This window comes from Genypterus blacodes, unplaced genomic scaffold (assembly GCF_046128005.1).
Source record: "Genypterus blacodes isolate CSIRO-AG114 ecotype Tasmania unplaced genomic scaffold, CSIRO-AGI_Gbla_v1 ptg000043l_1, whole genome shotgun sequence".
NCBI classification, from domain to species: domain Eukaryota; kingdom Metazoa; phylum Chordata; class Actinopteri; order Ophidiiformes; family Ophidiidae; genus Genypterus; species Genypterus blacodes.
The window spans coordinates 195,869-219,271 of record NW_027466856.1 but is presented as its reverse complement, the minus strand read 5'-3'; the positions used below and the strand labels follow the sequence as shown (position 1 = coordinate 219,271).

Genomic DNA, 23,403 nt, shown 5'->3' with positions numbered 1-23,403 from the left:
AAATGGTGGAGTGCTGGGTGGCTTTAATTTGTTTAGTGAGTGTGGGTTTAATCAATTTTAATTAGCAGAAAAATGTGGCTAAAGAACAAAGACCGCTTGTGAACAAGAACTGAGCATGAGGCTCTCTTCATTAAACGGTAGAAGACAAGGATAGTAAGGTTTAAAACTATACATACATATACATATATGAAAGTAAATAATCAATCTTATTCTCTACCTTCTCTTTTATTAGATTTGTGTGATGTTAAAGGTTAAGGCCTTGTATTTGTTTTGGTGGAGTTCCTATTAAAAGTGTGTGAAGACTGCCCTCCTGTGGTGGGATTATAAACATATTAAATTATTAAGGCGATCAAGGTCCAGGGTTTGTTTTCTCCACTTTCATTGACATTATGAGAAAGATTGTTTTGGCAATTTTTGGCATTTTTTTGGGTTTCTTACCCCGAGGTTATCTTCCTTTAGGAGAGATCTGGCACCTACACACCACAACAATTTGGATCTGGTAAAACTGAAATATGCTGATTCAGTAAAATGCACACACTGAACACAGTGATTACACAAAAATACATGCATCCTCCATTTTTTAGTTAGAAAGCTATAAATTGTTCATTTCTTGCCAGCAGAGTTTTCTATGTGTTGTTATAATAAGGACGCTGCCTCTTCTTCTTGTTTCTGCAGTAATGGCTGGCAGCAGCTGCTTAATCTGACATTGACCAGGATACTGCAGAGGAGCTCCTGAGTCAAAGGTACCAAACAACTTGTATGTTTTTATTACTCTAATAAGAAAAGATAAGAAGTTTATTATCCCGAGAGAGAAATGTGTATATGTGAGTAATCTCACAGTGAAGTACAGTTTGATGCAATGTAACTGCTTTGTCATCCCAATAGGTTTGCTAGTTTAGGCAATAGAATACATGTATAATTATATTATTGACCATTCTCAGGGACTTTGGACACCCGACACTTTTTTATGGATGCGAGGTGCCGGAAAAAAGCAAAGGGCAACTGCTCCCTGCCAGCTGGTTCAAGTATCCAAACCACTGGGCCAAGAGGTTTTGCGTAACATAGCCTTGAGTTCCTATTGATAATAATTCCTAGGTGGGGATGGATGGCTGATTGCTCCGGTCTGGCCTCCAAATCTGCGTAACCATCTCTGGGGTCAGACGTGCCCTGGTGACCCCTGGAGGTCAAATCAGGGAGAAAGACCTCCTGTATGTGACAAGGACGCCTCTCTGTGTGAGACATATGAACCCATGAGACTTTCAACTGAGAGGTGTGCAAATATAAGAGGAGGATTAACAGGGAGGATGTTAAAACTATCCAGTGTTTAAAAGTGATCTATTTCTTAGTTCAAATAATAAAATACAGAACAAATTGCAGATATCAGTTGGATGAAGATCATTCAGTACCATGTTTTCAATCATTTGGGACAGGAATAAAAAATACAAAAATACTTCGATTACATAACCAACGAATTTCCAAAACATCTCCTCTGTGAGTTCTATCTAGAATGTTCCATGGGGTAGAAACCTCGTGAGGGATTAGTAAAAAAAAAAACATTCCAGATTGTAAAGCTTAGCAGGTACAGGTATACGTCTTCTTCTTCTTTTCTTGGGTGTGAGTGAGGCGCTCGGTGAAGGGCAGAGCTCGGTGAAGGTGACCGGAGAAGTCTGAACAGTGTTTTGTGCCAAACTGAGTTTCCTGCTCTAAAGGGAAAAAAATCAATCTTATCTGATGTATCTTCGATTATCTGTGCGCTCTTGACAGCAATGACCCTGTAAAGTTACAACATTTAAAGAAGAATCTATCTCTCCTCCTGACCTGTGACACCTTGATTTTCACATTGCTTACTTACAGTTTTTCTCCCTAAATCATTATGTGACACTAATAAAACGTGCACTTTGCACCACTTTTCTGTTCCAGGAAGGCGAGAACATGAAGTTCTTTCAACGGTGCTGTTTGCTTATGAGCATTGGCCATCATCCTCTGCCTTCACTTGGCATGACAGTGTGTGTGTGGCGACGGTATTGCATACATCCAGGGTCAGCGGCTCCGTGTGATCAAAGGTTCAATCAGATTCTGGTTTCACACGTAGGCGTTCCGTCCAAACTGCCTCGCCGGTTCCCTCTCCGGCTCTTTGTGGAGGCCGGCGGCCGCCTTGCAGTGCTTGTTGCGCGCCGTTGCGAAAGATGCAGCCCCGGTGTAGGAATACTCGGCCCTGTAAAAGAGGAGGACAAGAGGGGAAGATGCCCGGCTTTAAGTACAAAAGACACTGAAATACGCCTTTAATAGAACAATGTGAAGGAGATGTGGTCAACAGCAAGTTATTTACACACACACACACACACACACACACACACACACACACACACACACAAGGATTTTAGAGTTTAGCCCCTTTGTTCCCTGTTTCACAATAAAGCAATTAGCCAGATCTCTGCACCCAGATCCCTGCTTTGCTGGGTTGGGATCACATTTCTTCAGTTCACTTCTTCAGTTTTCATAGCTCTCTAAATGAGGAAACTAAACAGGGTTGATTGACTGGTTTTGCAACTGATTGGACTGATTTAAACTAGTTTATAGATGCCCGTGTGCAAGGTGACTTTCACTTAGAAAAAGTTCTCATTGCTCGACTGCAACAAAGGAAACATTCAGCCCTTTCATTACTTATCTGAATCACTACCATACAATTTCCCTTGTAGGTTCAGCGATTATGAGACAAGATGTTGAGAGAGATTACTGAATGTTGTGGGCTTTAAATGTCTCCAACGCAGTTCAAGTCATTATTTAAATTGCCTGAATAACTCTTGAGTTCATCCAAATCAGATTTCCCTCAAATCAGCTTGCCCTGGTGGCTGACGACAGACGTAGGATCACGTTACCGAGCGTCAGAGCGTGTCAGTGAAGGGGAAAACTGCATGAACCAACTTGCCTGATAGTGAAGCCCTCAGACAGGGAGAGACAGAAGACGAGTCCTCCTAAAATACACAGCACAGATCCAGCCCAGCCGATGAAGAGGGCCGCTCCGAGCTCAAACCTGCAGAAAACCAAGGGCACCAATGCAAACGTGTCATTAACAAGACTACATTTGACACGTAGAATGCACACATTCCTTGCATTGTACTTCATTTTCATTGTGTATACCCACTTCTGAGCAACAAAGAGGGGGTCAAAGAAATTTGTTGTGATCCTGCGAGCATATATGGAGCATGCAGTCATGGAGCAAAGCCCTGAAGAGAGAAACAAAAGGTTTCTCATTTCAATTCTCACTTTAAATGAATGCAGAATTGATCCTGTAGCTTAATGGAACAAGTTTTACCAGTGAGAATGAAGTGGACGCCTGAGATGACGGTCAGGCGAGCTTTGGTGGTCTCTGAGCCTCCTATTTTTGTGCACTTCATTCCCACCAGGGCGAGGATGGCGCCAAAGAAACCCAGGCACACGGAACTTATCATGAGACCCCGACACACCTGGATGTAAGCTTCAGAGAAGAGACAAGAGAGCACACGGGCCACTGTCATCAGAGTTCTGTGCATGTGATGTTTTTCCTTGTCATCAACCAGTGACCTCTGTAAGACTGTATGACTTTCTCAGATTGCTTCATTAGGAGCCATTAGCAGGTCGTATCCGCCCAGCTCGGCTCCCTCACTGAAACGTGCCTCTCTCGGCCTTTAGCTCTAAATGGTGGCGGTGCTTCGCCGGTAGCCCAAGTCGGAAAAGCCAATATCAGGTTCATTTGTTTACAATGGGAGTCATTCATCCAAAGAAAACAGGTGTTCGAGATTTTGGGCATCGGTGTTTAGGTTGGACCGAAACGAAAGCAGTTGAACTGTTCAACTCAGAAACACACACATACACACACATAAGGAGTCTTGACTCTAAGTCTCCCTGCTTTGGTAACACAAACACAATACGACAAAAACTTCCACAGTCTCCACGCCACTTTGAACTCACCATCCAGAGCGAGCATTGACGGGAAGTCCTTGCAGTTGGAGACACCAGTGGAGTCGGTCACACAGGTTTTCCACAGGTTGGACCAGAAGGTAGCTGTGGTGATGACCGTCCCGTCCACAGAGGACACTTTCCAGTAGTCTGTCGGCAGCGTGGAGGACACAAGGATCCACCCGGAGATGGTGAGGAGAAAGGCCGTGATCTCTGTCGCCATATTCCCCATTTTCCCCACCTCCTCGTCCCCCCCTAGGTGGTGTGGACCAGGACAGGAACGGAGACTTTGGAGGTGAGACGAGCACTCTCTCTCGGTCTCTTTCTTTGTCTTTCTCTCTCTCGGCTTCTGCCTGTGGTTAGGGATGTTAAGTGAGAGATTTCAAGAGAGCGGAGACCCAGGAGAGAGGAGGTGGGAGGGTTGGGTCCAGGATAGGTACGTCAGCGTAGTTCGGTCCTCTTTGTGTCCAAGCACCTACGCCTGTCAGCCTCCTCTTGATACACACGGTCATATTGTGTGTGTGTGTGTGTGTGTGTGTGTGTGTGTGTGTGTGTGTGTGTGTGGGTGTGCGTCAGTCCCCCATCACTCCACACAGTCTGCATTTGGGGTCTGCAAGGGGATCTGCAGGAGAAGGAAGTAATTTGAAGGAACAAAAAGATGAGGAAGAGAGATAAGAAACCTGTGTGGTTGCATGAATGAATGAGTGAATGATGTTTGACGCTAGATCTATGCATCAAACCTTCTATTGCATAAGGTTTTTATTTCTAGGGCCTCAATAATTGAATTAAAAGATCCTTGCGTTATTTAAATAGCTTTTTATGGCATTATAGCGCCATCGTGTGGCTGGAAGGAGTAACGCACGCTTCTCATTCGTGCTGTAAATAGTACGAGATTATAAATTGACACTACTTGTTCAGATTTGTGAAGATTGAGGCAGCGAGCTACTTCATAGTTAACTACGCTCTTTATCGTGCAACAGAACTCCTTTCCACACACGATGGCCTCCCTCGTTTTATTGCAGAGCTTTTTAAGCAAGGACTAGCCTTCATATAAGCTAAGATCTGTACGTTGAGGGTGTTTCCCAGGGGTAAATAATCAATCCCAAACACCTGAACACTGTGGAGTGCATTGTGACCGTGTTCACACTGTCTGAGTCACACTTTCTTGACTAGGTCATAAGGGGGCACGTGAGGGACCTTTATGCTTAGTAAGCGTTTGAGGAAAGCTAGACCCATGAGTTTTACTGATAGCAGACAGTAGTGATAGCGTAAGCTTTGTTCTCCTGAGAGCTGAATCCTCCACGGGTGTCTGAGTGTGTGTGTGTGTGTGTGTGTGAGTGTGTGTGTGTGCGTGTGTGTGTGTGTGTGTTTCCACGGCTGCTGTTGCTGAGCAATCTGGACCTCCACTGCTTTGCATTGATTGGATGGTTAAAGTTGTGTCAGAGGGGACCTGAACCTGTAAACATGTTTATGAATGTGAAGCAGGTTGCTGCTTGTGTTTCCCTGCAGATGACACCTGACAGTGAGGCATGACTTTGACCATCTGCTAATTGGCGTTTTAGAAACTTGATTAAGAAGGGGAAATCAATCAGTACGGTGACATCATCAAAGCCATTACCGAAAATGAATCATCAAAGCCTGGCACGAGTGTTAACGTCTAACTCTAGAATAGAATTTGTATATCCTGATTTGTAGTAATAAATTACTGAAATACAGAGGTGTGATGCTGCAAATACAAATCTGCAGAAAAAATACCACACACTGCTTAGATTGTAGTAATAATTTGAAATGACATTAAATCATTTCAGTGACTGATGGAAAAATAAGGCCTATCACGCGGCTGTGTTGGCGTGGGAACGGAGCGCTGATCCCTCACAGATGAATGGTATTTGAGTTGAGCTGCTGTTAATAATCTCCTGCTGGCTTCTCCCTTATAGTCCTGGTCTCAGTCGGCACTGGCTAAACATCGACGGGGGGGAGTGATTAAATAACAGCGAGAGGAACAATGCTGCTACGTTTGGTCTGTTATGATAGGGTGGTCTGTGCCAAGACAATATGTTACAACACGTGACTTGATTCCTGAAAGTTGCCCTTGTTGCCGAGACAGGGGGTGAGGGTCTTTTATGTCAGTGCAGGAACCACCTGGACTGTGCCAGAGGGCATCTGTCATCTACAGCCTGCCTGTTATTTATAGGATATCCTGTCTCTGATGGGTGGGGAGCAGGGGTGTGACCCTGACAGAGAGAGGCACAGATACTCTGTGTGGGTTTTGGGCAAGCAAATAACACACACGACTACAGACGGAAAGATATTTTGAAGGGTAATTCTCTTTCTTGACACAAGACAGGAGTTTGTTGTCATGAAATGAGATCAGCCAGTAAGGCTGCATTACCTTCAAACTCAATAAGGTTCTTTTAGAGTGTGCGTGTGCGTGCGAGAGCGAGAGCGAGAGAGGAAGTGGGGAGTTCCCAATAAATGTTAACTCTATAATTACCACGAGAGACTCATTATAACAGAGGGAAATCTTGGTTAAAGATTAATTAGAGTCAAATATTGACCATTTCAAAAAGCGATCTTGTTTTACAACGAAAACAATCTGTGAATATATGTGAAATTTGTATAACAATAGATGATTTAACTCACCTACGATCTTACTTTAAATTGATGATAGATAATAGATAATAGATAATAGATAATAAATTACACTGCAGGATCCATTGTTAATTGTTTATGATTCCTATTAAAGCTATGTGATGGGAGTTATGGTACATTCTTGTATTCTTCACCACTATATCCTCGTTGGCTATCATTTCAAATGTTGCGGCTGATGTAAATGGAGCACAACATTACAATAGCGCAAAACATCTTCTCTACCTTTTTCCAAGTAATTCCAGACTCATTTTCACGTGTAACCTCTCTACAAACGTTTCATGTTGCGCAGCCAATACAATGTGATGCTACATCCTCAGCCAATCGGATGGAAGAAAGGGCTGGGCGAGACAGCCAATAGCGTGTCGCAATGGTGATTTCGCAGCCAGTGAGGTGCCTCGGAGGCGGATACAGCCAAGATGTCTCGTTTCTTTTCGGTGACTGTAAGGCAAGCTCGTGCACCCGTCCGGCTAAGAAGCCTAGAGTGTTATCGCTGTGTGAAACTCCCCGCGAAACATGTGTGAGCCGCCGACTTACACAACATAGCCAAGAGGAAACACTTTCCGGCGGCCAAAAGTTAGGGGCGAGTCACGCTGGGAGCGAAAAGCAGCATGGAGAAGGTCGGCAAAGATGTTAAAACCAACCCGGCGGCTACTGCGAATGTTTTCTCAAAGATATTCTTCTGGTAAGTCGACAAATTACCCGGATGCTGTTGCGGTAAGCTAGAGAGCGGGGTGATTTAAACAACACGGGTAGGATTTGGCTATTGTGTGTTGCGTTTAGCCTGAAAGAATTGAGACAAAGTGAAGGCTACAGCGTAAATGAAACGTTAATTTGCTAAGTGGAACCTGTGAGCAGTCCGCCAAGAAAAGTGGGACTGTTTTACCACTTCACGTTTACAATTCACACGGTCTTTCACCTTGGAAAAGTTGTTTTAAGAAATACATCGCTGCTGAACACTGATAAGCGTTGCAAGGCGATGGTGAAATATAAACACTCCATGCCTGTAACTTAAGCCTTACATCAAACATTACCATATGTTATTGTAGTTAATTATACTATGTTTACTTTACTATGTCTACTTTACTACAACTACTATTACTTCTATCATTGGAGTGTAAAGAACGACGAACACATTTCCTCCATGGCCTCCAAACTTGACAGAAACATTGTTCAGGGTATATGGTGAATAATGTGGTTCTTATATAGCAGTATTATTTTCTATTTGCTTCAAACAATTATGTTAGTGGGAGGCATTAATGATACCACACTAACAGCTCCCATATAACATACTGAATGATGTCACAGTTGTAAAAGGCCCAATGAATGATGTCACAGTTGACACACACACTATTTTGTAGACATGTCGGGTAAAATGGTTAAAGTATAAACCTATCCCCATTCCTTTTCAAAGGTGAACCATTTGCATCATGTGACTGTTTAGCGATTGTCGCCATCAGCAAGCCACAATGTCAAAGTTTCTCAAGAGGCTCGTGTGACCGAATCCCCACAGTTAGTTTGACCACAGGTCAACGTGATTTCCTGTATGACACAAGGCTGGGGTCAAGGGTAAAGAGAAGAGGGTGAAATATTGACTGTTTACTATTACTACTATTACTATTACTTATTTTCTATGTTAACAAAGGTCAAGGTTAAAAGAATGAGCGAGTTGCCGTCCACCTCCCTCAGCCTGAATACACGTCAGCTCTACTTAGCCTTCTCAAGGGGAAAGAGAGAAGGATGGAAGGAAGTGATGACGAGTGTTAGAGTGTGAGAACTGAGATTTATTCAGTATGGGGAAAGAAAACAAACAGTGCAGCATCTTCTTCACCCGAATATTTTACTTAAGAACAAAATCCTTGTGGGAAGTGAGAAGGCTGTACCCGGAAGAATCCCATGTCTTAGAGCATGTGACATCTTTCATGAACAGATTGGCAAGAGATGAAGGACTTGGGCCACTAAAGTGTAATATGATCTCTGCAGCATTGAAATGAGAGTAGATTACATTACGATCATTTTGGTGGTTACGACAGGTTCTCCCCTTTTTAAAAAAACAAGCATGTTTGTGGACATTTGTACCATTATTTTAAAGACTGGACCAGCTACAAACACCCAATTGATGGCAGAGAGTGAATTCTACTCAGCCTGGCAAAATGTGATGTAGCTGCACAATTCGATAAAGCGGACATCGAGGTTTCGTACGTTAAGCCATTGAAAAGCTAAAATCTTTGATGTGATTCCAGTGACTTAATTTTGCCTCTTTTATTAAACCAGAGAGATATGTCCCGCCAATTGATGGTATAAGGAGCACAGCAAGGCATGTAACTAGGTACTCCATATGCATTGATCCTAGTTTGAGGGAAAAATGTGTCGTTCTTCTTAATACTGTTTCTTGAACACTTATTTTGCCCTTTGCTGATGATCTTGACTCTCATTCATTCAGAGTTTTGCCTGGAGATCTGAATTTGCCAAGCTAGAGATCAATAAAGGGTCTGTTTGTGTGTAAACTTAGATCTTGTCTGTAGAAGTGATTATATATACATATACAGTATATAGTTATACACTTTATGCTGAAGGGATCTTTCCCCCTCATTTTTTAATCATGGGTTTTATGATTTATGCAGTTTCATGCTCAAAAGTGCCTTGTCATGTTGCTGTCAGCAGAATCTCTCTGCTGTTCTTTGCCCCCTGCCTTATTTTGGAGCCACTCCTCCTCCATTCACATCATGTGTAATCTCAAGAAACACTCCTGTCGGTGAAGATTTACCATCATAGTTACGAAGCACAAGTTACTGATCAAGACAGCTTTAAGGGTTCTGTGCCATATTTCTCTGGCAGACAAATGCTCTGGGACAATTTTATTACACCAGCCCAATGTTAGCTTGTGGTAAAAACACTTTAATATCTTGGTGGTGATAGTGACAAAATCTCCCCCTCCCTGCACATTTAAGCTTCTCCACAATGTTTCAAATTGTATGTCAATACATGTAATGGCTATTAGGAATGAATAAATGAATGGAGCTCATCATTGACATCATCATCTTCCTCTTCTTCCTCCTACAGGTGGTTGAATCCCTTTTTTCACACTGGGTCGAAACGCAGACTGGAGGAAGATGACATGTACGAGGTGCTCTCAGAGGACAAGTCAGAGAGACTCGGACAGGAGCTGCAGAGGTATGGAGGGGTTATGACTAACTTACAGCTCAATGTAGTTACCATGGTAACTTATAGATGTTGGATGGAGTTATGGACAAATGGGAGCTATTTTGGAGAGAGTGTAGGTCATTAGGTCAGGTGCTTTAGTTATCATTGTAGTTATAAATAGCAGATACAGTTACGGATAATGAAGTTGGAGAGAATGCATGTTCAATTAAACTGTGGACTAGTCCCAATGTATTCATAAATGTTTGGAATTGTCAGACAGACTAATGAGTTTCAGTCGAAGCAGATCATCACATCCATGCGGGAAGATTGTACAGACTGTGTTGTTTTGTTCTTTTGTGTGGAGATAAAATGTACAGTTCTCACGTCCATGTCAGGAAACAATCTCAGTGGTTACGCAATCACAACGACTCACTAGAAAACAGAAGTCACACTTCCAAATCCAAACACAGAACACAGAAGTTGGAGTTATTCCTCATTGGTTGCTCATTCCTGAGAAAAATTGACCAGTTCTTCATGAGTCTGGACAAAACAAAGAACAAACAAGTCCCTCTTAACTTAAAAGTGGTAGCATAACAAACCTACTGAAAGTGAAAGGAGTGAATGATTAAAAAATGGAGAGATTAAAATCTGCAGCGATCAAATTCCTCAAATGATGATCTCCTTGGAGAAAGACAAAGACCCAACTGTGCAGTCGGATTGATTTGGGGCTCGGATTTATAACGTCGGCGACAGCTCGTTGTTTTCCATCTACTACTCATTAAACTAAATGAACACAACTTCGGTCAAATGTGGTTGCAGATGATTTTTCACTACAGGAAGGGAACAGACTGGTCATTAGGTGTTAAATCAGGCCAGGAACATCTCTCTGTGGTTACCAAAGAGTTGGCATTAGCAACCAGTAAAGGTAACAGTACTGTATGGTAATTATCACTACAGGTTTGGACGTGTCTTTACCAATCAGATTCTGACTTTACATGGGATGGGAGACATTTCTTTAATTACCTTAAGTAGAAAACAAATTCCTTAACTACTCCCTCAGTGGATGTGGTTTTGATCTCAGATTCTACAAACGAATCTCGACTCATCTGGCTTTGAATTCAGGCCCTTGCAATGCTGAAATACATCAAATAACACAACATCTCCCTCTTGGACAGATGCTGGGATCATGAAGTTCAGAAGTGTACCAAAGAGCTGCGAGAGCCCCGACTCACCAAAGCCATCGTGAAGTGCTACTGGAAACCATATGCACTGCTCGGTCTCTTCACTCTCATCGAGGTCAGTGGCTGGAGAATGAATCCAATACTTTGAAACCAAAACGCTAACTGCAGTAGTTTCATATCCTGCGTGAATTTTCCCCAAATTCACCATCTCGTACTCTGCATATCAGGAGGTCATTAAAGTCATCCAGCCAGTCATCTTGGGGAAAGTGATTACATACTTTGAGAGTTACGACCCAGACAACATGACTGCGCTGTACGAGACTATTGGCTACGCGGCTGGGCTGGCTGTCTCCACCATCAGCCTGGCGGTGCTCCATCACCTCTACTTTTACCACGTCCAGAGAGCGGGCATGAAGATCAGAGTGGCGATGTGTCACATGATCTACGGGAAGGCGAGTAAGAGGGCATCTTCCTGTGGCCGTTGGTATTTGAGCCATTGTTTGTTTATTGCTTGGTGCTTTGTTCCATCACTGATTTGATTCTTGTCTTTCTCCAGGCTCTGTGCCTCAGCAGCGCAGCCATGGGAAAAACCACAACGGGCCAGATTGTCAACCTCCTATCGAACGATGTGATCCGCTTTGATGATGTACGTGAAATTACAGGCAAATCAGGCAAAGTGAAAGAAATTGCATGAATGGTGTTTCTGTTGTTGTACGTGAGAGGAAAGGTGACATCCTGTGGCCATGACGCAGTTAAGGGAATGAGATACTGTAGTTAAGCCAGCGTGGCACAGAGCCCAGTAATCTCACTCGAGTCGAGGTTTCACTTAGATCAGTGGGCCAGAACCTGCTGTGAAAATCGTCACAGATGTTGAATGTGACATTAAACAACCCATTTTAATTAAATGCAATGATTTGTAGTGACGCCTCTTTCTAGTTTGTTCTACGGTGTAGTGATTCCAGCCCTGTGTTGTTAAGAACCAGGGGTAACGGCTAAATCTTCCTTATAGTCTACCTGTTAACGTCTGAGCTGTACTGAATGTTTGAGCTGAGACCTCTAAAATAGACACAGATAGTTATGGCCTGAATTGATCAAAAGTCTTGTCCAGAATAATTGATCCTTACCATATGAAGTAATTGCGATCCATGCCTATTGTTTTCCTGATCATTCACGGCGGGGTCTCTTTAACAGGTCACTATATTCCTACATTTCCTGTGGGTAGGGCCTCTCCAGGCGGCGGTGGTTGTGGGGCTGCTCTGGGTGGAGATTGGCCCGTCTTGCTTGGCAGGCATGGTGATCCTCATGTTCCTGATGCCTACACAGACAATGTTTGGACGGCTGTTTTCAAAATTCAGGTAATGCAATATGAATGTAACCCGTCACCTCAGAACACCTTTGAAAGTGAGGCAGGCAAACTGAGCTGCAGAGGAAGTAGATCACCTGTTGTGCCATCTGTCTGGTTATTGAGGAAACCATTGATTTTTTCCCCTGTTCCTGTGTAGGAGTAAGACCGCCGCTCTCACTGACAACAGAATACGCACAATGAACGAAGTGGTGTCTGGAATGAGGATCATTAAGATGTACGCCTGGGAGAAACCTTTTGCTGCACTGGTGTCTGAGGTGCGAAGGTAAACATGAACGCATTTGTACTTTAGTAGCCAGATATTTTCTGAGGAGTTGGGGAGACAAAACGCCTTGCAAAAGATAAGCAAATGTGGAAACAAAGCCATCATGTTCATCTTAAACCAACTTTCTCTTACTGTTCCACTCAGTCTGCCATCAAATTAGCCTGACCCTGATCTTAAACTGTAAATATATAAACAAAGTACTGAGTTGTAATAGTTTAAACTGTGTTTGTGTAAACAGCAAGGAGATCTCCAAGATCATGATGAGCTCCTACCTGCGAGGCCTCAACATGGGCTCTTTCTTCTGTGCCAGCAAGATCATCCTCTTCGTCACCTTCACCCTCTATGTTCTTCTTGGAAACACCATCTCAGCCAGCCGTGTGTTTGTCACGGTGTCGCTGTACAGTGCCGTGCGACTCACTGTCACCCTTTTCTTTCCGGCTGCCATTGAGAAACTGTTTGAGACCCGCGTCAGCGTACAGAGGATTCAGGTAAGCAAAGTGATGATGCAGGCCTGCTGTTCTAAAGGCATTAGTGATTATGAAAGTGGGTGTTTTTAAAAAGAAATTCCATCTCTGCAGTTATTCAATTGTGTTTTTGTATTCATGCTGAAGGAGTTTTTGATGCTGGACGAGGTCACAAATAGTGGCTCTGTGCTGCCAAAGGAGGAGAAGAAGGACGTCTCTGTGGAGATCAAGGACCTGATCTGCTACTGGGACAAGGTTAGAGAACCTTTGTGCCTACTACAGCACACTGATGAATAGAACACACACACACACACACTAGGATAATAACAAACGTAAAAAAAACACTTCTGTGTTTTGAATCACACAAGGATAACAGGTTCATTTTCACTCTTGTTTGTGATTGATCTCTATTTTGCCTCATCTTTGTGCCCTTGCAGAGCCTAGATGCACCATCTCTGCAGAACATCTCTCTCTCCTTGAAGTCACCTCAACTCTTGGCTGTAATTGGACCAGTAGGGGCTGGAAAGGTCAGAGCTCTCTTGATGCAGCCACTACACATGAGAGAAGGAGAACTGGTCGTGGAATGATTTATATACTTTCATGTTTATAAGGAGGAAGAGCACTGAACAGGACTGATGATGTTTCTTTATGCTGATGTTTCTATCCAGTCATCCTTGTTGAGCTCCATCCTTGGAGAACTGCCTTTGGACAGGGGGGTGCTGAATGTCAAAGGTCAGCTGACCTATGCCTCCCAGCAGCCCTGGGTGTTCCCTGGAACCATCCGCAGCAACATCCTGTTTGGGAAAGAGATGAACCCTCAGAAGTATGAGAATGTGCTGCGGGCCTGTGCTCTGAAGAGGGTGAGTGGTCATCAGATTCAAATTGCTTGATTGCTTTTTATTGTAGTCATTTAATCTGTCTTATTGACTTTTTAAAGTCTTTCTGTGTCTGTGTGTCACTTGCAGAGTGGTAAAGGAACAGCTGCATCAGCAGTTGTTCTACATTACAGTGAAGTTAAAGATGCTGAAATAATGTGTTGCGCAAAGATAGTTACTTCAACATTGGTTTTAAAGGTTGAATCTGCCTTATTTTTCAACTTTACCATCCCAAGTGACTCCCACATTGGAAGCAATCGTACTATGACATGAATGTGAAAGGCCACAGCCGTATAGATAAGATCACATGATAAAAGATTATAAGTCCCCAGGCAGGGACATTTACAGTGTTACTGCAGCAGAGGATAAAAGATAGTATAGAGCAAACAAGAGTGTAATGCGCGTCAAACAAGAAATTGTAGTATCAAAAGAGGAAAGATAAGACAAACAAATAGATTTCAGTTCCTAGGCAGTATTACAGGTGAACTGTCAACAAATTAGGCATCCTGGTAAGGAAAGACCCTGCAAGAGGCAGAGGATAAACGAGTCGGGCACAAGTGTATCTAACCTGTCTGACACATAGGTTAGTTCACATAATTGCCCAATTTGAGCCTAAATCAACCAAAAATATAAATTCGCCAAAATCAATCAATCAAAAAGAGTACATGCATTCACAGTGCCAATTCCCCCTTTAGTTCCAGTTTTTGTGTAGAAATGAAAAAAGTTTTCTTGATGTGCCAGTAGAGGGGCAGTACCTACTTTCTATAGCTGTGTCCTCTGTAGAGCCCAAGTACTTCTTGTTAATTTTGTGTTTTCTATCGGGATAATATTCCAGTAGTAGAGTTGACACGTATCCATTATTGATATACAGATGATCATTGTGGCACCTTTAAGGTTTGTAGGAACACATTGATGCCTGTGAGTGATGCAGTGTTGTCCCTCTGATACAGGACATGGAGCTTCTCCCAGATGGAGACCTGACACTGATCGGCGACAGAGGAGCCACACTCAGCGGGGGGCAGAAAGCTCGTGTCAACCTGGCGAGGTATGAGGACCATCCAAACATTCAACATTTATGTAAATACTGCAGGGAGATAACACACTTGTCTTTGTTTGTGTGTGTTGTCAGGGCTGTGTATCAGGATGCCGACATCTACCTGCTGGATGACCCCTTAAGTGCCGTCGATGCCGAGGTTGGGAGACATCTGTTTGAACAGTGAGTGACTTCCAAGCAACAGAAAAAGTGATGGGCGCTGTTGTGGAGAATTTGTGTCTCTTCAGTAGCAACGTTTTCTGAGGTCATCAGTGAAAGCTCTTACCTCATCCAGCTTATTAGATTTAACAAGAAGAGGCTCTTTACTAGACTTCAAATGTGCCTGTATTTTGTTAACTTTTGTAAGTGCAGAATTAATAGCTTAGCAGAAACATCCTGCTCCATGTTCGCCCTCTGTCACCATAGCCCCAAATTTGTCTTAAGCATGACATTACATTACATTACATTACGATCATTTGGCAGACGCTTTTATCCAAAGCGACTTACATTACATTACCACCCTTCGCAGAGGGGGGAGCAATTGAGGATTCGGTGCCTTGCTCAGGGGCGCCTCGGCAGGGGCTCGAACCGGCAACCCTCCGGTTGCCAAGCAGAAGCTCTAACCACTAAGCCACTGCCTGCATGAGCAGATCAAACTGTACTATACTATACTGTAGCGAGGTAAAGTGTTATTCTTATTAAATACAAACATGTTTGGAGTGACGTGTCGATGTAAATCGACTGCTCGATTATGTGAATACGTCGACTTGCATAACTGTGGGCCGACGCGTCATAATGACGTAAGATGGCTGCACCAGGTGGAAGCATGCAGGCAACCAGAGAACAAGCTGCAGGGGAAAAAAGTCGCCTACGGTCTAATGTGAAAGCATCGCGGAGCACGTTGTCAAGGCAGCAGCACTTTGTGTCCCCCCCCCCGTTACACTAGGTCTAGGACAGGGGCAGCAAACACGTGGCTCGCGGGCTGCATGCGGCTCTTTGCTGGCTGACGTGCGGAAGCGCAAATTGACCTGCGTCTCAACCCCACCCCCTGTCCGACCGACTGATGGCGGAGCAAACTGACCTGCGTTTCATGTTTTTTTGTTGTTGAATGTAGATTGCGCTCTATCACTTTGACTTGAATTGAATAAGCAATATGTTGGATTGTAAAAAAGAGATAATCAGTCACAAGGTGGCTAGTTGTGGAATAATGCATTGCAAATCTTTGTTACATTTGTTTTCAAGAGAAGATGATTGAAGAAAATATTGAAATATTAATGAAATAAGTTTGATATTTATTTTGGGGGAAATCATTGCTATATTGCGTAATAAATATAATCTACAGATTAATCGACTAATCGTAAAAATAATCTTTAGATTAAAAAATAATCGTTAGGTGCAGCCCTAGTTTGGATACAGGAAGGGGAGCGGTGCTGCTGCTGTCAGGCACACAATGGAAACTGGTCCCACTCTTCCTCTTACAGTCCTCAGAGGTGTGTGCAACAACAGTGATAAAGGATAGGAAGCACAAGTCAAATGAATAAAGCCTGTTTGAAAATGTTGGCTTTGATTTCTGGTGTTTGTTTGTATTTTTTCATGTATTCTTGCTGAATCCTCACATGGTCTTGATGAGCTGTTTTGTGTCCATATATCAGGTGTATCTGTGGCCTGCTGAAGAAGAAACCTCGTATCCTGGTCACCCACCAGCTTCAGTACCTGAAGGCAGCTGACCAGATAGTGGTCCTGAAGGAGGTCAGTGAGAGCAAAATGATCCCCTCTTACCTGAGCCTGACGTACGATGGAGTGTTACGAGGGAAAAGAGACCTCATTTGTGTGTGTGAATATGTGATAGGTATGTTTTCCAATGAAGTGAATGTGTAGCTCAATGTGCACGTTAGGGTCACATGGTGGCAAAGGGGACCTACGCAGAGCTGCAGCGCTCCGGAGTTGACTTCACCTCCCTGCTGAAGAAGGACGAGGAGGAGGAGCAGCAGTCGTCTCAAGAGGTCTCCTATCGGAGTCGGACTCTGTCGGAGAACTCTGTGCTTTCCCAGGCTTCCTCTGTGCACTCACTCAAAGATGGAGGCGAGCAGCTGCCGGTTTGTATTTTGCCCCATCTTTGTCTATTGTAGATGTTGTTGTTGAGAGAGTGGCAGATTGATTTCACTATGGACACCATGCTCGTCTTTAATCTGGTGTCATCGACGCAGGCAGAGCCAGTCCTGAAAATGTCGGAGGAGAGTCGAGCTCAGGGATCCATCGGAGTCGGCCTGTACATCAAATACCTGAAAGCTGGAGCCAGCATTGCTGTTCTGCTGTTTGTGATACTCATCAACATTCTGGCTCAGGTATGCTAAACAAAGCCCAGTGCAATTTAGAGCACTAATGGCCCTCACTGACATATATACAGTGAAAGGAGCAACTGAATGAAAGGAAACACGCAAAGGCGAACATATTACTTTATAATGTACTTGGACCTTCATGAAAAGTTTCTGATAGAGGCTTTTCAAAGTGTTCAGGGGGTCCATAGGGGTCCATTCAAAAAACAATGGAGGAGTAAATAAAATGAGGAAATTGTAAAATCAGTGGCATATCATTTTAAGATTCCCTTTTTTAACCTGTCCTTAGAGAAAACAGTCAGAAGGAGGCAGGTCTCTTATCCATCTTGTTGAACTATTGAATTTAGGAAAAAGCTGAATAACTTGAATCGCATAAAAAACGTGCTGAGTGTAGCTGTGTTGCTTGAGTTAATTTTGAAAACACACCAAGACACTGTCTGCTTGTTTTGTAGGTGGCATACATCATGCAGGACTGGTGGCTAGCTTACTGGTAAGATTGAAAACCAGTAGACTGTCAGATGACCTAGTGTTTTTATTTCACCTCTATCTCATTGTTGAAACTGTATAATTTTGTCTCATCAGGGCCGACGAGCAAGAAAAGCTGAATATCAACAGCACCGTCATCCAAACTGCACAGAATGTCACCACAGAGCTGAACCTGGGGTTCTATCTGGGCATTTATGGAGGTAATCTGCTGTTAGCGTGTTCATGCTGCAGCCATGTAAACAACATGTCGGCTGTAGTGGGTTGGAGAATATTCTGGTTGTTTTACAGGTTTGACTGCAGCCACCATCGTCTTTGGCTTTGCCAGGAATCTGCTCCTATTCAATGTGTTGGTGAGGTGTATAGAAAACCTGCACAACCGGATGTTCAGCGCCATCCTGCGCACACCCGTCCGATTTTTTGACATCAACCCAATAGGTAAGATTTATCACCACCAGTTTTACATCTGTCTAGCACAAACATCACTTCTAACCAAAACCTTAAAGAAGGTATAGTATAGTATAAGAAAATGATTAATGTTATAATATATATATGTTTTATATATATGTATATATATGTATATATATATATATATATATATATATATATATAATTATAACATTAATCATTCTCTTAACCAAAAGAATTTCTAAATTGGCTCTTCCAGCTGCAATGAAACATAACTAAGTTCTTATTCCAGATTAGTATTTCCTCACACAGGCTTATGTGTTGTGTGACATAATCATGCATCTAGGACAGAATATTCACTGATTATATTCTCTCATATCTCATCAGGGAGAATTTTAAATCGATTCTCAAAAGATGTTGGCCTGCTGGACTCCAACATGCCATGGACATTTGTGGACAATATTCAGGTGAGAGACAGATCTCACATGTCTTAAAGCTGCATGAGTTAAGGATGTTTTAAGCGTGTTTTGGCATTTTATTCATGCTTCTGTAATGCTCATATGCCACTGTCACTGCCACACCTCAAAAATGTACAGACCTTCAATTTTTGGTGCACAGGTGTTACTGCAGATTCTTGGCGTGGTCGCTGTGGCTTCATCAGTGATCCCTTGGATCCTCATCCCTGTGGTCCCCCTTCTCTTGGTCTTCATCTACGTCCGTCGCTACTACCTGCAGACTTCCAGAGACATCAAACGCCTGGAGGCCACCAGTGAGTGTTCCACATCGCCATGGAGACACAGAGTAACTGTGTCTGTTTGATGTGCTTATATTAATTATATTCTGAGACTTTTGTGTACATCTGGTGTCACGTGCTCCTTTTCCTGCAGCTCGGAGTCCAGTCTTCTCTCACCTGTCTTCAACACTTCAGGGTCTGTGGACAATCAGAGCCTTCAGAGCAGAAGAAAGATTCCAGAAAACCTTTGACGCCCATCAGGACCTTCACTCAGGTTCTTCTTGGTCTGACCACCTCAAGCCAATTTAGTTTTCAGCCCAGTACTCACTAATAACAGCAATGAGAACCAAGAGATTGAAGTTCCCAGGATGTCACAGAATTAGGTCTCCCCTCGGGTCAATTATGTCTTATTTGCAGCCCTGCTTATACAGTAACTCGTGGTGATGAGGATCACATGATCTGAGCAGTTTCCCTCATGAGGTTTCTGTAGCTTTTTGCATTGTACGATTACGATACCATTGTGTTCTACTTGACTGTCTTTAACAGAGTCCTGGTTCCTGTTCCTGACCACCTCTCGCTGGTTTGCTCTCCGCCTTGACGGCATGTGCTCTGTCTTTGTTACCGTCACCACTTTCGGCTGCCTGTTGCTCAGAGACCGTGAGGAAGATTTCATTTTCATTCAATGAGTCAATAATGTGAAGAAGATATGAGTAAGAAGGCAACCCAAATCAAAACATGCACTTGAATATCTTGTGTCATTCTTTCTGTTGGCTCTGTTAGAGCTGGATGCTGGCTCCGTGGGTCTGGCTCTGACCTACGCCATCACACTGATGGGCATGTTCCAGTGGGGTGTAAGGCAGAGTGCTGAGGTGGAGAACATGGTGAGATGTTATCTCCAGCATTTTGGTTAAACTTGTAGGATTCATAAAAAATGTATGCACTGGACCTGATACATGCTGAGAAAGCCAATGGTACAAATAGAAGTCTCTGCCCTCAGATGACCTCAGTGGAGAGGGTGATGGAGTATACAGAACTGGAGAGTGAGGCACCCTGGGAAACCAACAAGCGTCCTCCTCCTGACTGGCCCAGCCAGGGCCTGGTGACCTTTGACCAGGTCAGCTTCTCCTACAGTCCCGACGGCCCGCTGGTCCTGCAGAACCTGAAAGCAATGTTCCGCCCCAAAGAAAAGGTCAGACAGTTTGTTCTCCAGAAGTCAAACTTGTTCTTTTCATTTCTGAATCAAACTTGAGGTTGCAGTGACATTTTGTTTTCTGTTGTGCAGGTGGGCATTGTGGGTAGGACGGGCGCTGGGAAAAGCTCGCTGGTGTCCGCTCTGTTCCGTCTAGCAGAGCCACAAGGAAAAATCTACATCGATGGAGTTTTGACCTCTGAGATCGGCCTCCATGACCTGCGGCAGAAGATGTCCATCATCCCTCAGGTGAGTTTGTACGTAGAGAGAAGAGAAGAGAAGGAGAACTGGAGGTAAGGGAGGGAAGGGTAGAAGAGAAGCATGATTAAGGACAGGAAAGAGAGACAAGTGAAGGTGAAGGAAGGCAAGACGACAGTGAGAGATGCAAAAAGGAAAACATGGCAAATTAGGAAAAGTGAAGAGGCGTGGAGGTAAGAGGGGCAGGAAGTAGAAAAGAAGGCAGAAAGAAGAAATTAGAGCAAGGCGGAGATGGCCATGAGAATTGTAGCAATGTGAGAGGAGTTGGAAGGAGATGATAAAGGAGCAGGGTAGAGGAAACCAGATTCTTTAAGAAGCACTGACCTCTGTCCCCAGGATCCAGTGCTGTTTACAGGCACCATGAGGAAGAACCTGGATCCTTTTAACCAGCACACTGATGAAGACCTGTGGAACGCTCTGCAAGAGGCTAGTAACACGTACACACAGTAACACACAACTTAGACAGCACTTAGAATAACACAAACCCAACACACATGTGAGAACAATCTTGTGTGTGTGTGTGTGTGTGTGTGTGTGTAGGTCCAGCTGAAGTCTGTGGTGGAGGAGCTGCCTGGAAAGTTGCACACGGTTCTCGCTGAATCGGGCTCCAACTTCAGTGTTGGACAGAGGCAGCTGGTGTGTCTGGCCAGAGCCGTCCTGAGGAAGAACCGCATCCTCGTCATCGACGAGGCCACGGCCAACGTGGACCCAAGGTATCTGGTTTAGAGCTTTCAGTTCATTTTGTGTCAGAAATGTGTTTTATACTGGTGCCCTACATGTTCCTCCTTGTGCTGTGACGTCAAAGGACAGACGAGCTGATCCAGCAAACCATAAGAGAGAAGTTCAGAGAATGCACCGTACTCACCATCGCTCATCGCCTCAACACCATCATAGACAGCGACCGCATACTGGTGAGTTACCATCCGTCCAATTTCTACCTTTTGTTGCTGATCCTCCCGTAACATGACATGTGCTGGGACATCATTCATGATTCTATTCATGTCTCGTTAATGCAAATAAAACTTGAATAAAATGTAAATGACATGAAAAGCACCTCATGCAAATGCTGGACTCCTGAACTGATCCAGTTCGCGCTCACACACACACACACACACACACACACACACACACACACACACACACACACACACACACACACACACACACACACACACACACACACACAGCCTCTTATTATAGTTGTAAAATGAAGAAACATCTTCAACCTAAAGAACACAGTCAAATTGTTGTTTTTGCTAAAATAATTCCACAACTAGATTTCTCTTTGTTTTTGTCTGTAGGTGTTAGATGCAGGAAGCATCCACGCCTACGACGAGCCTTACACGTTGCTTCAAGATCAAGCTGGGATATTTTACAAAATGGTGCAGCAGACAGGCAAGCAGGAGGCAGTCGCTCTGCTGGAGGCAGCTAAACAGGTAAGATCTCTGCTCGCTCACAGCCACATTCACAAACTCTGCCTTTGTCTTTCTTTACTTTCAAAGCTTATTTGATTGCTTTTTCAGGCTTATGAGAGCAGAAGCCGTCCCAACATACCTAATGGACACACAGACACGGGTGAGGTCAACTTTGTGATCTTTGAGACGGCTCTTTAACCTCAACGAGGCTCTTGCTGCTTTGCCTCAAAGCTACAGAAAGTGCCTTGGCTCACGTAGTGGCCTTCAGCTTGTGATGGCGGAGTGGACAAGAAGCCACAATCCCCTCTGGAGCGTGGAGGAAAGGATCTGCTAGGAACCTTGGGTGTGCCTGGCCTTAATCGCCTCAGCCAATTTACACACACTACGCTTTACACCCTGGAGTTTGAAATTCAATGGTGTAAAATGTATGTAAATTATTTATTTTCTGTAGTTCTTATTTATCATACATTGAACACGTTGCTGCTCGATATGCTGAGCTGACAGTTGATTGTTAAATGTTTTGACTGAACTATAAATTTCCTTAAATGCAAGAACAATCTACATAATCCTCGACCTTGAGTGCCTTTTGAGATTTAATGTTTCTTTGCTGTGAACACACCAGAATGTGCTTTGTTTGAGAACGATTAGAGTATTAATATCCAAATCTAACAATTTTCACAGAGGAAGACTGAAGGGTTCTGAAAGAATGTTTTGAATGTTTGCACCTTGAAAGTTGTTGTACCAAATATATTAATGTTTGTATTCCTCACCTTTAGGAACAATATTAAAGGGAAATTTTACTGCTACTTAAAGAAGTTTTTTTTGAGTGTGAGTGTATTTAGTGTAACTTCTCAAATAACGGCCAGGGTACAACTGAGTTGTGACCCTGTTTTCTGCCTTGGACTCACCATCTCTTTGCTCATGAATACATTCAGTTAATCCACTTATGCCACCATCTGGTAGAGTGATGCTTCACTTTTCTGTACAAGGGGTGTCCCCACATGTTGAAGTTGACCAAAAACGGTAAGTACTAAGTTCAAATATTATGGGCCAAATACAAAAGTGGTCATTTCAGTTACTTTGTTTTATATTTGTTTTCATGGTCATTTCATGGTCATTATTATTTCCATACTGTATTGTCACGTCTTGCCTTGATGAGTCACTTCCTGGATTACCTTGGCAAACGGCGTTCCTCACGCGCCCAACGATACCAGATGACTTGCTTAAAATGTTAACTTCACACATAAAAGTACAAAGTCCACGGTATATTCAGCAATACTTTCCATGGTTCCGTGTGTCACTAAAATTCCATTGTGCTTCCAATTCCTATATTTCTACCCAACTACTATGCTCTTAAGCCTTTCTGAAATAAACGTGTCATCAACAACAACAATTGATGAATGAATCGAAATACTACTAATCTGAAATACTTGGTTCATATAGAAATGATGTAATATTGAACAACTTCAGATTTCACGGTTGCGTGTGAAGTTTGCATCATATCTCAAGAGTAGCGTAATAAATGGACCCACGCCTTGTTGAGATGAAGAGTCCACCTGTAACCTCACTGTAACTGCACGCCGAGCAGAGCCAATATAATACGGCTATTACCACTCAGCCAATCGTGTAAAGGACGTTTAGGGAGAACCAATAGCGTTTCGGGGGCGG

General features: G+C 43.4%; 2 protein-coding genes across 4 annotated transcripts; one reads left to right on the top strand and one right to left on the bottom strand.

The window, feature by feature from the left end:
• Positions 1-2,082: 2,082 nt before the first annotated feature.
• Positions 2,083-4,390, bottom strand: cldn10a (claudin 10a). The gene is made up of 5 exons (XM_076148803.1): positions 3,952-4,390; positions 3,317-3,478; positions 3,146-3,227; positions 2,930-3,034; positions 2,083-2,215 (listed from the first exon to the last, which is right to left on the bottom strand). Exons 1-5 carry the CDS (start codon positions 4,169-4,171, stop codon positions 2,083-2,085), a joined length of 702 nt encoding a protein of 233 aa, XP_076004918.1. The 5' UTR covers positions 4,172-4,390.
• Positions 4,391-7,040: 2,650 nt separating this feature from the next.
• LOC142999310 (ATP-binding cassette sub-family C member 4-like) lies at positions 7,041-22,541 on the top strand. Of its 3 annotated transcripts, XM_076148799.1 has the most exons (31): positions 7,041-7,273; positions 9,652-9,762; positions 10,908-11,028; positions 11,141-11,365; positions 11,470-11,559; positions 12,105-12,268; positions 12,416-12,541; positions 12,780-13,029; positions 13,153-13,260; positions 13,443-13,532; positions 13,674-13,865; positions 14,831-14,925; positions 15,010-15,096; positions 16,566-16,662; positions 16,809-17,009; positions 17,121-17,258; positions 17,702-17,739; positions 17,832-17,935; positions 18,024-18,170; positions 18,528-18,607; positions 18,759-18,909; positions 19,028-19,147; positions 19,420-19,530; positions 19,654-19,754; positions 19,871-20,062; positions 20,156-20,311; positions 20,657-20,746; positions 20,861-21,033; positions 21,126-21,231; positions 21,622-21,756; positions 21,844-22,541. In XM_076148799.1, exons 1-31 carry the CDS (start codon positions 7,200-7,202, stop codon positions 21,931-21,933), a joined length of 3,963 nt encoding a protein of 1,320 aa, XP_076004914.1. In that variant the 5' UTR covers positions 7,041-7,199; the 3' UTR covers positions 21,934-22,541. The 3 variants fall into 3 exon arrangements, with proteins under 3 accessions (XP_076004914.1, XP_076004915.1, XP_076004916.1); XM_076148800.1 differs by lacking the exons at positions 7,041-7,273; positions 9,652-9,762; positions 10,908-11,028; positions 11,141-11,365 and adding an exon at positions 11,367-11,387; XM_076148801.1 differs by lacking the exons at positions 7,041-7,273; positions 9,652-9,762; positions 10,908-11,028; positions 11,141-11,365 and having other exon boundaries at positions 11,479-11,559; positions 12,136-12,268.
• Positions 22,542-23,403: the final 862 nt, after the last annotated feature.

Excerpts from the sequence above, each read along its gene's own strand:
- cldn10a (XM_076148803.1), bottom strand. The coding sequence starts at position 4,171 with ATGGGGAATATGGCGACAGAGATCACGGCCTTTCTCCTCACCATCTCC. Across the intron at positions 3,228-3,316 it reads CGTCCACTTCATTCTCACTG|GGCTTTGCTCCATGACTGCA; the intron begins GTAAAACTTGTT and ends TTCTCTCTTCAG. Across the intron at positions 3,035-3,145 it reads CCCCTCTTTGTTGCTCAGAA|GTTTGAGCTCGGAGCGGCCC; the intron begins GTGGGTATACAC and ends GGTTTTCTGCAG.
- LOC142999310 (XM_076148799.1), top strand. The coding sequence starts at position 7,200 with ATGGAGAAGGTCGGCAAAGATGTTAAAACCAACCCGGCGGCTACTGCG. Across the intron at positions 13,533-13,673 it reads GACCAGTAGGGGCTGGAAAG|TCATCCTTGTTGAGCTCCAT; the intron begins GTCAGAGCTCTC and ends GTTTCTATCCAG. Across the intron at positions 21,757-21,843 it reads TGCTGGAGGCAGCTAAACAG|GCTTATGAGAGCAGAAGCCG; the intron begins GTAAGATCTCTG and ends TTGCTTTTTCAG.